This window comes from Tachypleus tridentatus, chromosome 13 (genome assembly GCF_004210375.1).
Source record: "Tachypleus tridentatus isolate NWPU-2018 chromosome 13, ASM421037v1, whole genome shotgun sequence".
Classification (NCBI taxonomy): Eukaryota; Metazoa; Arthropoda; class Merostomata; order Xiphosura; family Limulidae; genus Tachypleus; species Tachypleus tridentatus.
This window is the reverse complement of record NC_134837.1, coordinates 9,682,994-9,700,326: the sequence shown is the minus strand read 5'-3', so window position 1 is coordinate 9,700,326 and position 17,333 is coordinate 9,682,994. Positions and strand designations below refer to the sequence as shown.

General features: G+C 35.7%; 1 protein-coding gene across 1 annotated transcript in view; it reads right to left on the bottom strand.

The window, feature by feature from the left end:
• The window catches only part of LOC143240532 (uncharacterized), a 154,925-nt gene extending 139,755 nt beyond the window's left edge, over positions 1 to 15,170 (bottom strand). The window contains exon 1 of the mRNA XM_076483118.1: positions 15,042 to 15,170. Coding sequence (XP_076339233.1) covers positions 15,042 to 15,170 — 129 coding nt within the window. The remainder of the gene's footprint in view (positions 1 to 15,041) is intronic.
• Between the last annotated feature and the right edge of the window lie 2,163 nt (positions 15,171 to 17,333).

The following is a 17,333-nucleotide window of genomic DNA, read 5'->3' as shown; positions in this document are numbered from 1 at the left end:
ATTGGAATCCTCTTCCAATGACAAATACATGTTTAGTTAACTCAGGGCAGTATCCATTGAGATTGACAAACGTCTCTCAAATAGAGAACAGAGATGTGGTCGAAAATAGAAGGGTTCTCCACACAATTTGCCTTCACATAAATAAAAATGACCATCTTGATACAATCGAACTGTCAAAATTTACATTCTAATCTGGATGATATCAAAGAACTGATTGCTTCCTACCATCTTGTATGCCTTTTTTTCAGGAAACATTTCTGAAACATATTGACAGAGTCATATTTCTGCACTTTTCTTTGTACAGAAATAATAGGTTCTGTGATGGAGGAGGGTGGCACTGTTGGTTGATCAACATGTGTGCAACCTGTCTTTGCTACTCGACATACCCGTGAAAACCATAGCCATCTGTGTTTCCTTTGGTCATACCATCACTATTCTCTCTTCCTGTCTCCTGAAGAGACTTATAATCAATCAGACATTGATGGTCTCCTTGAAAAGTTGCCATCTCTCTTTAATCCTGGGGTACTTTAATGGACATAATCCCCTCTGGAGAGGTACTGATATTGATGGGAGGGATCGCTCCGGAGAGCTAATGCTCTCAGGTCACAATCTTTCTCTTTTCAATACTGGTTCTTATATTTATTTTCATGCACCTAGTCGGTCCTTTAGTGCTGTTGATCTCACTTCATTATTCTTCCACTTTTCATGGAGGGTTGACAATACCCACGAAGCAGTGATAATTTTTCTTTACTTTTGCGAGAAACTGGTCGTGATCAATGCCACCCGACCCGTGTGACCTTGTGAAAGGTGTATCGAGTCAAATAGCCACCTTTCACTGCTCTTGCAGAACGTGATCATGCCATTTTCTGTAAGCAAGCAATAGACGATTGCATGGCCGCAGTGACTGGCTGTATTATACAGACAACTCCTCAATGTATTCCAAAAACCTAGAATACGTTTTCCACACTATCCTTGTCTGTGATGGAATCCTGCCAGCCACATGACACAGTAGATTGAAAAGCAGGTCTGGAATACTTTTTGTAGGCATCCTGCACGCTCAAACTGCATCGCTTTCCAGCAGGCCCATGCACATGCTCGGGGATAAGATGTCAATGTCAGAAGGAATCGTGGATTAAGTTCACAACCAGCATGTCTTCTTCTACCACCAGTTCCAAAGTATTGTGGGACATGATTCTAGTGAAGCAGCTGATGCCCAAAGCATCACTGATACTTTAAGTGAAAACTTTTGCCGGGTATCTAGCAATTTTGCTTCATCCTCCACCTTCTTAACCATCAAGACTTGGGCAGAGTGATCACCTTTTTCCTTTCGGAGTTGATTGTCTCTGTGATTATAATCGCCACTTTACACTGGTGGAACTCGAACTGGCCCTTCGTTGGTCTGGCAATACATTGATCGGACCTGATGTACACTATGAGATGCTGGACCATCTATTTTCTGCTTTTCTTGCTATTTTGATTGATTCTAACCGAATCTAGCAGGAGAATGTTTTCCTGATGCCTGGCATCAGGCTATTGTCCCATCTTTTTCTAAGCCTATTAAGGATGCCAAAATTCCTTTAAACTACCATCTAATCGCTTTGGCTAGCTGTCTCTGTAAGATCTCAGGGAGAATGGTCAATGCTTGTCTTGTTTGGTTCTTTGAATTAACCTCCTCTTACCCACTCAGTGTGGGTTCCAACGATAGTGCTCTATCATAGACCACCTGAATTGACAAGAAACATCAATCAGAGAAGCCTTTCTCAAATGACAACATCTTTTATCAATATTCTTCGACCTTGAGAAAGCTTATGATACTACATGGAGGTTTTGCGACATCCCCATTTATATGGGTTGCATGGTCATTTGCCCATTTTTATTAATTTTCTAATTAACAGGAACTTGGAGACCCTTAGGGCTGTGTTTTTAGTGTCACACTGTTGACTCTAAGGATTAATGCCATCACTGAGCAACTCCCTCTTACTATTGCACATGTGTTCTTCGTCAAAATGAGGTATATCAAGCGGCAGCTACAGGCTGCCCTCAATTCTTCAGTGAAGTGGTCCACAGCAAACTGTTTTTATTGTACTCTCTCTTTCTCTTTAAAACCATTTGCATGCACTATTGCTACCAATGTGGTATTCACCCTGACCTTGAACTTTGTCTTGGTGAAGTTGTGCTACCTGTGGTTCCTGAGACAAAGTTCTTGCAGCTGACCTTTATACCACACATCAAATAGCTATGAGTGAAATGTCCAAGAGCACTGAACATCCTCCATGCCCTCTCTTCTGCCACTTGGGGAGTAGGTCAATGTTCTTTGCTAAGGATATATTGTGCTCTTATTTGATCAAAACTAGACTATGGGTCACTGGCTCTGACTATGGCTGTGCCAGGATCTCAACATTGAAGATGCTTGACACCATTCATCATCAGGGACTTTGGCTCTGCAACAGGGCTTTCTGCACTTCCCCAGTGAAAAGCTTGTACAGTCTCATGAACCTCTTTTACACCTCCACCATTTGCATCTGTCTTTACTGAATGCTTCAAAACTCTGATCGTTACCACAGCATCTCACCTGGGGTTATATTTTCCTTCCTTGGTGGGCCATGCATTTTCAGCACAGATAATCTGCAATTGTTTCTTTTGGTCTTCGTATCCAGATGATTTTGGATGACTTGGGTTTGTCCTTGGACTTCATTGCTATATCCACTGGCTAGCCCATCCCACCATGGCTTATTACAATCCCCAAATGAGAAAGACAGATACTCCCTATGAAGTATTAAGAATGTAGTGTTTAAAAATTTAATAGGCTTAATATAATCACTCTTTGCTGTCTTGTAAAAAAGCATACATACAGTAATAATTGCAAGTTATGGTTTAGCAAGATTGGTGCCAGCCCCCTGAGAAGTTTGTGAGTTTTATTTAATGAAAACGGAAGCGAAAGACATATAAGTGATGACAATCTGTAAGGATATGTTATTACTAAAAACGTTTGGAACATTCGAATAGTGATGTGTAGTCTAGAAGAGAATACGTGCAAAATCATGCTCACTATTATTCTACAATTGTTCTTCAAGACGGTAAATAAATAGGTCTACACAAAATACCGTATTTTTTGATGTACAAGACGCACCCCTATTTTCAAGGTTATTTTCAGGAAAACAAATATTTATCTTAGTTATCATTTATTTATTAGTTCAACACCAGCATAATCTTTTATTATTCTTTGGAATACTTCAAAAGTCCATAATAAAATAAAACATGGTGTTTCATACATTTACGTCAAAACATTGTTCATTCATTATCTAACTTTCAAAATCTTTTGGATCACTGAAAACAAGTAATCATTAGGTTAGGGCTTGAGAAATATTTGTTTATTTTGTTATATTTCACGCAAAGCTACTAGCGGTAGCCTCCCAAATTTAGCAGTGTAAGACCAGAGAGAAGGCAGGTAGTCATCACCACCCACCTCCAACTCAATGAATAATGGAAATAACCGTCACGTATAACGCCCCTGCGGCTGAAAGGCCGATCACTACGAGTCGAACGCCTTAACCCACTTTGCCATGCCGGGCTCTTGAGAAATGAACAGAGTATTTTCCAATATTTACAGATATATGTTTTCCCAGTTTATTTACAATAGCGTTCTTTACATGCTTGGCATAAATAAATATTCCAAGTTTGAAAGTCTAAGATATGATTTTGGTATTCCCACAGAGAACCAACCTTCATTCGTCTTCTCCGTTAGGCTTAATCTAATAAAAAATGCCTTAATTATGAAAAAAAGGTGTGGCCAAAAGAGAAAGTGATCCAGGTTGTGACTTAAAGAAATGAAACCAAAAGTAGTAGCTACACTTATAGCATTGATAACAATTTTACAGAAAATATCCTTTCATTAGTTAACTTGGTTCAACATTAGGCCTGATGGTGAGCAAAGCAAAACATATGGCCAAGTTAATTAAGGAGTTACATACCAACAAACAACAGCTAGTAAGAAACTGACACCCGATAGGCTTTAGGATCACAACCATATTATTCAGAAGAGATCTATAGCTTACAGAACAAACCAGGTTCTTTGAAATATATGGTGGTAGTTTTTCCATCTGAAACAGTGTCAATTGTTTCCTTCACTGGAACTCCATTGAATCAAGATTAACACTTTCTTGTCATCAACCGCACGCACTCAAATTAGCAGAATCAAACATTATCATTTGCGATAATTGCTTAAGCTTTGTTTGGTTTCGGTTTTTTGAATTTCGCGCAAAGCTACACGAAGGCTATCTGCACTAGCCGTCCCTAATTTAGCATTGCAAGACAAGAGGGAAAGCAGCTAGTCATTACAACCCACCACCAACTCTTCGGCTGCTCTTTTACCAACTAATAGTGGGATTGACCATAACGTTATTACGCCCCAAGGTTAAAAGGGCGTAATTGTTTGGTGTGACAGGCATTAAAACCCAAGACCCTTAGATTAACTTAAATATCTCAGCCTAACCAGAACTTATTTGTCTGCATGAATTTTCACTTTATAATTTAGATACTCTAGTTCGTAAACCATCTGTTTTTAATCTGACACAAAAAATGAACTACGTTTACGCAAAAATGGAGCTACATTAAACTTGTAAGACCGACAGTTCACGAAACTTATTAAGTAATTTAAAGATTGTTCGGATTACACAATACACGGGAAAGTCAAATGCGTTTTTCCGCCAAATAAATGTCCATATTTTACGCGTGGATATAACGGGAAAAAAATTACCAAATTGGAGATTTTATTTCACATGTGTTACTCAATAAACTGCTTGAAAATATAAATTCAGAATCAACTATAACACATCCATTGAACATACTTGATAATTTACGATACTACATTTAAAATTCATTCATTCACCACTCGATTCCATCAAGGAACATAGAGCCGCAATCACTAGCGGATTCTTCAACAGGTTTTTAAGTGAGTAGGTTGTTAGACCACTACACCCAGCCGTCCCTAATTTAGTAGTGTAAGACTAGAGGAAAGACAGCTAGTCATCACCACCCACCGCCAACTCTTGGGCTACTCTTTTACCAACGAATAGTGGGATTGAGGGCGAGCATGTTTGGCGCGACGCGGGCTCGAACCCGCGACCTTCGGATTACGAGTCGCACGCCTTAACGCGCTTGGCCATATCTCGCCCACATTTAAAATTAGAGTGTAATATCGCTAAACCTTTTCTTCGATAATAATACAGTCTCACATACAAATTGTTTTCGCCGCACGACGCACAACAGTGTCACTTGATATAAATACAAGTCTCTACAACCATTTCAAACAACAATAACATCGTCGAATTATCACAAAAAAGGAAACGAAATGTTTTGAAAACTCTTTATTTGAGTAGTGTGCCATACGTATCTATTTTCACTCTCACATTCATCACGAAGTTATAGATCACTTAAGCTTCAACCAATCTGAAATTTAATTACGTTTTATTCACAAAGCCATAGGAATAGAGGAATGTGTTATTATTCAAGAAATCGTGACGAAATTTCTCGTACCTTTTCTCTGTTTTCTTCTGAATCTTTCTGTATAACAGCTTTTGTAAGAACAAGTAAGAATAGAAAACAAAGATAAACAAAAAACGAAAATATATGTTAATTGCTCCAAAACAGCCTAGTTGCATTACAAATATGAAAGAAGAATAGTTAACTATATCATTCGTTAAAAAATAACTGCGTTTCAAAATCAAATTTAAAAATATCGAAAAGACTATCGACGAAGGTTTATAAATCGTGAACTTGATGTTCTTTTCCTTACGTTTCATCTGTCGCTCTTTCCGTTATCTACTTTATTGTCGTATTATTTGAAAAACAAATCTTCATTCTTTGCTTTTATTCCACTTTGTTTTACTTCTAAAGTTTTAATCGACGATATATCAATACTTTAAAGAAAGCATCACATTTCATAAACTTCTGACCTGGCATGACTTTTGACGTATTGAAAAAGGATATCCCTATATAATTTTTTCCCTATTTCTTACACATTAATATAATATCATAATATTAAATATCCTTGAAATGTGTGTTTGTCGTTAGTTTCGAAATCGCTTGTAACATACATATCGTTGAATATTAAAAATTCACAGTATCGTAAATTTCGTGTTAATGACAAGAATTGGATGTTTAAGAGACTTGAAGTAGCTCAAATAGACGTATAATGGGAAAGCCAAAGTTTTGTCGTTTCTTTATTGTGTCAACACTTTTGAGCGTTTCTAGGAAATTAAACAACGATGTGAGTAGATGAGTACGAAAATATCCCGTTAGCGATAATTATTTCTGAAGTTATTTCGTCACGACACAAAATTTACGACACGATTTGGCAAATAATTGTAGATAAATCCAACGACGGGTGACACCACCTGTTACGAATGAAAGTGTTTTGTAAGAGGTGTGTTACTCAAATTGGTAACATTAACCTCGAGATTCGTGGTAAATAGTGAATCGAAGAAATTGTTTTATAAATGAATACAAACGTGCGAAAAACAAACAAACATGAAAACAATAAAGATTGGACAGTGAATTAACAATAATAAAAGCGATTAATATAAAATACCATTTCAATAGTATAATTATTTAAGTTATAATTAGAAAGCACACCAAAAGAAAATCAACCATCTAAACAAGAACTCTGCCAAAAACGAAATGATAGTCGAGTAGAATTGAATGGAGGGAGTCGTATGTGTGACAAGAATGTGTGGTACTATTATTGGTAGAGGGTTTTCGTCTGGTAATTTGCATGAAAGACTCATTGCAATGAATTATTTCCAATGGAGGAGCGGTAGGACATTTGTGGTATGCGTAAAAAAACATTTTTGTTTATGGAGGGCAGCACTGAATGAGTATTGCTATTTAAGTGAAAGGTAATATACGGAAAAAAATCATTGCAATGAATAAAATATGTATACATTTGGAATATGTAATAATGAAGCCATTATGCGAATAAAATAAATAAACTGATAAATTTCAGTTTGAGCTTGTAAATTTCTCATTTCTACTAACATGTTTACAACTCTGCTATTTTTTCTTCTACCCAAGGAGGAAGTGAAATACTGTAAAAGTTGGAAGTATTGTGCAGAAAGTGTAAAGACATCTTCGTCCACATTTCAGTAACCAGTGTATGAGATTTACTTAACCCTTGTTTGAAAATTCAGCAGGATAATAATCCATAACTTGGTTTCCTTTGTATGAAATTATTTGAAATAAAAGGAAACAATTGTGTGTGTGTGTGTTTTATTATAGCAAAGCCACATCGGCGTACTTGATGAGCACACCGAGGGTAATCGAACCCGTGATTTTAGCGTTGTATATCCCTAGATTTACCGTTGTACCAGCTGGGTACGAAGTTAAGTGAGTTCAGTGTTTATATTTTACTAAAACCACATCAAGTTAACTACTGTGAACATATAGGAACATGTGAACATATAGGAACACGGACCACAAAATTTAGCGTCTCGTCACCGTAGACATACCGCTGTACTAGCGGGGGCCGAAGGAAAGAAATTGGGATGTAAAATTTACAATGTGATTAGCTTAACGTCATACACTTTTTTAGTTGGAAAGTTTTTAAAAACTAATGAACGTAAAACAAAAAATAAACAAAATACCAGCATACAAAAAAACAACTGATTATTGAAGTAATATACTTAAAGTAATACCCGCTTATTAATTAGTGTTTTGTGTTTTCTCTTATATTTTACTACTCAGTACAAATTTATATTTAAATCACTATATCATTCTTTTGCAACTTTTCACAAAATATTAAGTGCTTATTCTTTGGATTCAGTATTCTGAACAACTCACATACAGAATCTCAAACCAAAGAGTGTCTACCATATAAAATTTAACACACTTTTCTTTAAGTTTTAAATGTAGAAAAAGTTCCTGGTGTACATATTACATTTAAACTTACCCTTGGCCAATCTGTTTTATCACTGTATATTTTTAATAGGAATCACCCAATGAAACAATACTTTTTAATTTTTTCATCTGTTATTTTCTTTTTCTTTGACAAAATATCATAATATAACAATTAGCATGCCATGCAAATATGTGTTTGTCAACAAGTATTACTAGTAATGACTGCTGTGAAAAACATTCGACATTGCACTATTAAATTTATGACCAAAGTTGAATCTACTTAAACAAAAGATCAATGTTATGTTTCACAGGCAAAAAGATTCATTATGCAAAACGTTCATTAATCAGGACCGTATACACATTTACAATTATTTAACATATTTTATCGTGTTTTACAAGTATAAGAATTTGTTGTAATTTTCTACCATTTATTACATGTTGTACAAGTAATTATTACTTAGCATTTTCAATCCCTTGTGTAACTTTTCGCAGCAGATTTTTAGTAAAAATTAGATATGGTTTCTATATAAATTGTTTATAAATAAATAGTTTTTGTTGTTTTAACAGGAGACAAGAGAAGTTGCCACGACTTAATGTGGATATAACTTACGTTACTGATCGTAATGTAGATGAGATGATACTGTCAACAAGTTTAATGTCCGAAATTTTCAACTTTTTTATAACTGCTGTATATATTTTAAATTATTGCTGAGATTTTGAATTAGTTGGTTTTAGTTATTTTGTTACAATTCTTCCTCATCACTACAAGTCTTCCTCTACATAAGGTGCTAAATGTTGGTCAAGTACCATCTTTACTACGATTATTTTAAAATTATGTTTATGTTTAACTAACAGATGTTTGTATAATAACTAGCAGGTGCTCGTTGAAACAATTCACCTGTTGCGCAGTTGGCAAAAATGTTTTGGTTTTTAAGCAATAGGTGAATGGAGCACAATATAGAGCGCCCATGTTCGCTAAGTAGTTGTGTAGAATTTCGAGCTGGATTTCACTGTTTCTTGTCATTTTACTGAGCGCAAGAAGAGACATCTACGAGGTGAGCATTTTTTGACAGTTGTCGTTTCTATACGAAGTTTCAAAGGGATTTTATTCAATGCAATTTATTCGACATGATACAATAAAATAATCCATGAATAGAATATCAACATGAAAAAAAATAACATCTTTAAACTGTTACTTTCATTTGGTCGACAAAGTAAGTCCTCTTTTTCTATTGTTATTTCTTTCTTTCATAAAATTTCCTCATAAAACGAAACATTTTAATAAGATATATTTTTCTCGGATTGACTGCCTCCCAGTGAAACAGGATAAGTCTTCACATTGACAATGCTAAAAATCAGTGGACACAGCATATAGCGTGATGTTGGTATGCTATAAGATCTTTGATTGCTAAGATTTGTTTCGCGTTTGAAACTGGTTCTGTGGCAGATCCTAAACGCGGTAGGAGAATTCTGTTACAAAATAAGAAGTTTTCTTCATCAAATACGTAGTTCTTTCATAATCTGAAATATTTAAAACATTTAATTATAAAAGGCCGCGCAACCGTAACAACGCAACATGGTCCAAAGATTGATTGATTTCTACGGTGCACATCTCTAACAGCTCTGGCGGCACGAGTTAACAAACATAACGATCTTGTGTGGCTTTTGCAACACTTCGTGACCCTCCAGTAGTCCTCACATAATTAACCTCATTTAGTCACAATAACAATATTGTTTTCCAGCACTGCATTAGCAGGTTGAAACTCAATGAACCCAAAGATTCTTGCTTTAATTATATTATCTATTTCTGTCAAGCAACTATTGTTAGTTTCTTCACACACCCTCAAGTCCTTCCTGCATATCCTAAAAATAATTGTTGAACATTTACTTGTCTGATGTAATGGCTCCTCTGCAGCCTGGGTAATGACATGTGTTTGGATTCCATCCCTAAAGCTGTTGTCACTTTAAGATCTATTTATGAAGTGTCTTTTTACTTTGGTTGTACGTAAGAATTCTTATATTACAAATAATATTTATATATATATGATTTTTCATCTCATGTGCTTCATTACAATGCTTCCAATCTCAGTACCTTGTTTGTTTGTTTTGAATTTCGCACAAAGCTACTCGAGGGCTGTCTGTGCTAGCCGTCCCTAATTTTGCAGTGTAAGACTAGAGGGAAGGCAGCAAGTTTTCACCACCCACCGCCATCTCTTGGGCTACTCTTTTACCAACGAATAGTGGGATTGACCGTCACATTATAACGCCCACACGGCTGAAAGGGCGAGCATGTTTGGCGCGACCGGGATGCGAACTCGCGACCCTCGGATTACGAGTCACACGCCTTAACGCACTTGGCCATGCCGGGCCATATCAGTACCATTCGTGTATTTTAGTTCAACACATGGTTCGGCATGTTAGGGCGTTTGGCTCTCAATTTGAAGGTTGCGGGTTCGAATCCCCATTTACCGAACATACCCTTTCAGTCGTTGAGGTGATATAATGTGATGGTCAATTCCACTATTCACTGTTAAAAGAGTAGCCCAAAAGTTGACTGTGAAGGGTGATAACTAGCTTCCTTCTCTCTTGTCTTCCACTGCTACATTAAGGACAGCTAGCAAAGATAGCCCACTTGTTACTTTGCGCGAATTTCACAACAAACCAAACAGTTTTACATTTCAGCTTTAACAATATTATGTTTTTCCATTTTCAGTAAAAATTTTCTGTGTAGCAGTTCTACACTACAATTCCAACATTATTATTCCTTTACGGCCTCAGTAGCAATATTTTCTCTCAGTTCTATATCACAGTTCTAACAATATTATATTTTTTCCAGCCTCGGTAGGAATTTTATTTTTCAGTTTTACATCAAAACCAATTTACAGAACAAACATTATTATATTCTTCCAATCTCAATGTCCCCCAGTGGATCAGCGATATGTCTGCAGACTTACAACGCTAAAAACCGGGTTTCGATACCCGTGGTGGGCAGAGCACAGATAGCCCATGGTGTAACTTTGTGCTTAATTCAAAACAATACCAACCAACAACAACCAGTCTAAATATACTATTACTAAGTTTTCAATTTATAAATATATTCCTAGCCTATAACTTGGATTCGTAGAGAAAGCGGACTGTCCGACTATTTGATTGATGGTTAATTGTGGATTTAGACCTTTGATAAGATAGAGTTCTTTGATCCAATGCTAACTTAGCGTGTTTGTTACCACAAAATATCTAAAATCAGCATCAAACGAGCCATCATTATAAGTGGTGTTCGAATCATTTTGTCCCCCCCCTCTACCCCAGTGGCTCAACAAGAAGTTAGCAGACTAACAATGCTAAAAATCGAATTTCAATATCGATTGTGCAGTTGCACGCTAAACAACCGACCGATCAGCCAATTGAATCATTTTGTGAATACGAAGTTGCCGTTGTGACTTCTTTTTTGTCTTTCTGTAACTAGGTTGTCGTCTGTTCTTTGCTGCATTTTTGCAATTCGATTCCGAACAAACAGTAGACCAGTGTGAGCCCCATATCGTAAAGAATTTTGCATTTTTACATAACATATAGGATTTTCTAATACACACAAAGTTAAAATGAAGTTAGTTAGCCATTCTTTGTAAATTTGAAGAAAGAGTACCGGAAAGTAAACATTCCATATTATTATGAACAATACTGGTATATGACGGAGGCTAAGAAGAGTTGTGTAAGTTAAGTATAAAGTAAATACGCAAAGCGCCGTGCAGTTTAGTAGTGGTTAAATGCATAATAGCTTACGCATGCGTACTAATAATGGTTTACTCATGCTAAAATTACCATCCTTAAATGATTACTTTTAAAGTAGTTAAATGAACTCGAATGGTACACAGGTAAATTGATAGCGATATAAAATTATATAATCAGGTCTCTAGCTTACATATGGCTTGATAATGTTACGAAGTTTTAATGAATAGCCGTGTTTTTCAAGGGTTTTCTAAATGTCATTGTGTTTGAATGTTTTTCAGGGGGTGTGTGATCAGGTGCGAGGTGCTTACCAACCTCTTCACTTCGTTATCCAAACTTTTTAATTTGACTTTTAAATGGGGTAACGAAAACGGCGTCAACTCTTTTGGATTTTCACATAGTTTTCGATGACTAAGGTACACCTTTCAACCCTAGTAGCCAACAGCAGTCGATTTATCAGATTTGAGTATTTTAAAAGCTTCATAGCTCTTGAATTTTGTCGGTTACAAGTGGCGACATCTGTAGAGTGTTTAGGAAAGATGTTTTGCCACATTGATCAAATTCGACCCTCATAAAATAAGAAAATATCTTTGTATGTCCGTGGTTATCAACAGACTCAAACCAGTGTTGCAAAACAATGAGGAATAATATTCTACATATGTCCTTCATGTTTCATCAGAATTCGATTACCTTGGACTGAGTTATAAAGCAAAAATAGTATAAAAAATCTATCCCCATGTTAACGGATATGGCTGTAACCTTGACCCAAAGTATATCAAATTTCGTCCATATCCATTCAGCTGTTTATGATAAATCGTGCTGAGAAACACGCACAGAAATAAACACACTGGGATGAAAACACAACCTTCATCATCTTTAATGGCAGATACAATGATTTGTTTAAACCCTGTAACGTTTTTGTGTGCAGGAAAACATTTTGTCCACTGCCTTGACTGAGGATTTAAATGAACTGTCAGTACAGGATAAATGTCAGCTCTGTCCACAGATTTAACTGCTGTTTCATCAGTTTTTTTACCTAGAAACAGTTATGGATATACCAGACACATAATACCCAGATATTTTCAGTTACCTAGTTTTCAGTGTTTAATTTTGAAAGCACACAAAGTTTATATGCCTTGTAACAGGCTGGGTGCACGTAGTCAGACGCATTAGTTTTCATAATTCAGTCGAAGTTAAAGAACTGGAACAAAACTGTTAAACTGGACACACATGAGTTCTATATAACCTCCTTTACTTGGTTAGAAATATTTAATGTGGGTAGATATTGTTCTATACTTAAAGAGAAACTACTTATTTGTTAAATTGTTTAGTAACGTTTACCAGATATATTGGTGTTATTGTTTGTTTGGGGAAATTTTGTCCAAAGCTACACGAGAGCTATCCACGCTAGCCGTCTCTAATTTAATAGTTTAAGACGAGAGAGAAGACAGCTGGGTTTCACCACCCATCGCCAACTCTTGGACTAGTCTTTACCAAAGAATATTGGGATTAATCGTCACATTATAACGCCACCACGGCTGAAAGGACGAACATGTTTGATGTGACGGGGATTCGAATCCATTCCCCTCATATTACGAATTGAACGCTCTAATTATCATGTTATGTCGGGCCATTAGGCCAAGAATCTAGATCTAATTGTTTAACGGGGCAACGCTTAAATTGTAACCTTACGATACATTTACATTTATATTTTATAGATCATATACCAGTAAATATATTTTAATGCATGATTCTGTCCAAATAATCACATTTTTCATAAAACAAGCACCACCTACAGGCTGCTATATATACTTACAGTTTAGGAAATATAATGTGTTGATGATAAATATGTAATTAATGTGTTAAAATGAGGCAGCACCACCTACAGGCTGCATACTTACCATAAATATGTAATTAATGTTACACTTTACAACAAAAGTTTATTTTCATATCAGTTAACTACTGGTCTTGATTTACAGTAAAATGGTAAAACATAAGGAGAAACACGGTTATTAAATTTCGAGTTGTTCACAAATTAACAAAAGTTTATATATTAATGCTATATTTCAGTACTAGCCGAAATATATATAATAATAACTGTGAGCTATTGTTTTAGGTAGGATTGTTTGATCTGTATTAATAATTATTCCTGTTCTCAAGTCTCTTGTGGTTCTAGTATTAATATTCATGATGTCCTCCGATGACACAGCAATATTTCTTTAAGTTTAAATTTCTAACATAAGGGGATAAATTCCCCTTAGTAGAGACAGTAGATAACCAAATATTCATGACAATTTCATTCTCCGAAAGAAAATACTTGTATTACATTCGTGCATGTTTGTAACTACGTCAGTCACAATGACTGTTCGACAGCCCTTTGTATGGGTTTTTGGTCGACTAGAAGGCCAGGACTTGACTGCACATTGCACGTATGTACACCCTTGTGCAAATTAATTGAAACAAGGCGGAAAATTACGATTTTTTCAATTTTTTCGTTTTATTTCTGAGAATCCAAAAATTACTCGCAAATTAATACATGATATGACCGCCTTTATTTTTCAGCAGATCATTAATCCGCTTTGGTATCGAGTCCACGAGTTCACAACAATCTTTACTAATTTTTGGATCGCGGTACCACACCTCAATTCTGGCCTCAATTAGCTTATCTTGCGTATTACAGTCTTTTGCCCGAAGTCTTTCTTTACAAATTGCCCAAAGATTTTCAATAGGATTTAAGTCCGGAGAGTTTTTAGGCTGGTCCAGCACCTTTATTCGCGTTGTAGTCACAAAATTCTTCACAAGTTTCGATGTGTGGCACGGAGCCAGATCTTGCTGAAAAATGCCAGATCCATCTGGAAATCTCTTTTTCAATTCTGGAACGACTATTTTTTGCAAAACTTCGATGTACTGTGGTCCTCGCATTATACCTTCTACGATATGTAAGGCACCGACGCCATAGTAGCTGAAAAAGCTCCCAAAACATCTTCTTCAAGGGATGTTTTACGAACTTATTGATGTGAGATTCTCGAAATTTCTCACCTGGAGACCTGCGAACATGCAGACTTCTTTGACTCTGTACGAAGAAATGAGTCTCGTCACTGAATAACACCTTCCTCCACTGTTCTTGCGTCAAGTTCTTGTATTTCAGACCCCATTGATACCGTTGTTTCGTCATCGAGTTGACAAGAAGTTATTTTTTGACAGGTCTCCTTGCCCTTCGACCGACATCAAGAAACCTACGACGAACCGTTGAAGAGTTGACTTTTTATTCCTTTGACCTCCAAATCTCTTTTTATGGCGTCACTTCTTTTCTGTGGATTTTTCACACACTCCCTAACCACGTACGCGTCGTCTCTTGGCGTTGTTTTCCTTTTTCAGCCACATCTTCCTTTACGTTTCGGACTGATAGATCCGGTACTCACCTTGGCCTTGATCACACGGCTCACAGTCGATAGGCTAACACCAACAACGTCCGCTATTTCCCTGTAAGTCATGCCGGTGTGCTCGTGCAGTGTCACAATCTTTGTACGCTTTCTAGGAGTCACGTCCATTGTGTATGACGGTTGAAAGACGACTGATTAGCAGTAAAACAAATAGCCTTATTTTTGAATCAAGTCTAACGCAATTTCGAATGACGTAATATTCCTTAAAATTTCGTCATATATCCCAAAAATAGATCGACCGTACAGCAAAACACAGCTAATGACGCCGTCTGTGTGAAAAAATTACCATTAAAGGAAATCAGCGGGTCTAGCGAGCCTACACCGGCCGCCATTTTGAAAATATTGTAAAATGACCATTTGTTTCAATTAATTTGCACAAGGGTGAAACAGGAATATGATTGTGTTACGTGCAGCAGCCACGTTATTCTAAAAGGTCATTCTTGTACCTTGTTCAACCAAGTGCAACAAAACCAGTTGGCATTATTACATGATTCAGTTCTAAGCATTTACTACTTTTAGAACCTCACGTGAGAAATTGGTTTCCACGAAACTAGATAATTACTCACTTCATCACCGAGTATGAGCAATTTAAACCTTTAACTTAGTGTCATCAATGTGTTGCTGTTGGTGCAAATAATACGAATAATTTACTAGCAAAATAAATATTTCATTTTTTGTGTGTTTTTTATAACTAGTATAAAATACTCACTCTCGCCGTGAAACTCTAAGATCCTGTCATGATTCACAAAGGCCTTAACGCACCAGTCAAGTGTCTCCTTTTCTTAATTACTTCTATAGCTACCTTGCTACCTCAATACGCCGATTCATTAATTGATTTGATTGTTGCGAGTTCCCAAACTTAATACAGTTTAACTCGTTTAATTAATGTAACGAATGGTGCAAGAAATCAACGGTCTGATTTGAAAAGAACTGTAGTTCTATTGTATCGTCGACATTGAAACTATAATAATTGTATACATTTAGCATCGAAAAGTAATCATATACTTCAAACATCAACAAATATGGGGGAAAAGTGATTAATAGTTTCACTGTGTGCATATAAACAAAAGTTACTTGTTTTTCGACACACATTCCCTAGCAGCACAGTGATATGTCTGCAGAATTTACAACGCTATAAAACAGGTTTCGATACATGTAATGGTCAGAGCACGTTGTGTAGTTTTGTGCTTAACTACAAAATTTCTCGACAATAGTCAATTACTAACTCAAAGTATTTATGAATAAAAATATATTTAATGTATCATTATTTTATACCAATTACAACTACGACGTTCATTTAAGTTTTATTTGACTTTGTTTCGTTTGACTGTTGAAACCTGGATTCCATCGTTTTAATTCCGCAGACATAACACTGAATCACTAGGGGGATTTGACTTTGTCCACTTAAATTGCTGTTGTAATGCATTGTTCTATTATTAAAAATAGGTTTGAAGATAGCGTTATGGTTTTGTTTACCTTTAATATTTCTGTCGTTTGGCTCTCATTTTCTAGGTAGAAAACGTTATTGTTAATTGAAACAACGAAAAGGGTTGGAAGGGTCAAGTGATTTTTTTGTAAGTATATACAACAGTGAGTGGTTAGAATGGTCAAGTTATGTTGTACAAGTAAAGAATGGTCCAACAATTGACTTTACTACATTGTTCTCCACAATTCTGTTAAAAGCTTCAATTTCCGTTAAAAATTCATTAATTGAACAATTGTGTTATTCTTTCATAGTATCGGAAGAAAGAAACTTTAACTCCAAAAGCATAAAAGATATATTAAGTTTCGGTATTTATAATAATTATGTTTTTCAATAACCAGGACTTCAAACAAGTAATAGGAGTTTCATTGGACGCTAACTATTCTACTTGTATTGCAAATTTATGTAGTTATTTTTATGAGAAAATGTTTATTGAACATTACCAAAATCCAGGCATTTTTGTTTAACTTACAGATATGATTTAATTAGTGTAAAAAATCCTGAGATAAATTATGTTATTAACACTATTTGTACAGTAGAATTAGAAATTGAAAATACGTCAGTATCTTACAAGGCACATTATTTAGATTTTGAAATCAAAATAATTGATAATTATATCAATCTAAAACATTTTAATAAAACAATATTTTGCTTTTGAAATATATGGTTTACCTTTTTCAATAGTCGTGTACCCTATTATTCTGTTATAAGCATTTTAACTTCACAATCAGAATGATTTTGTAAAAATTCCATTTTATTATTAATGTTGAATTATTGATGCAAAAATT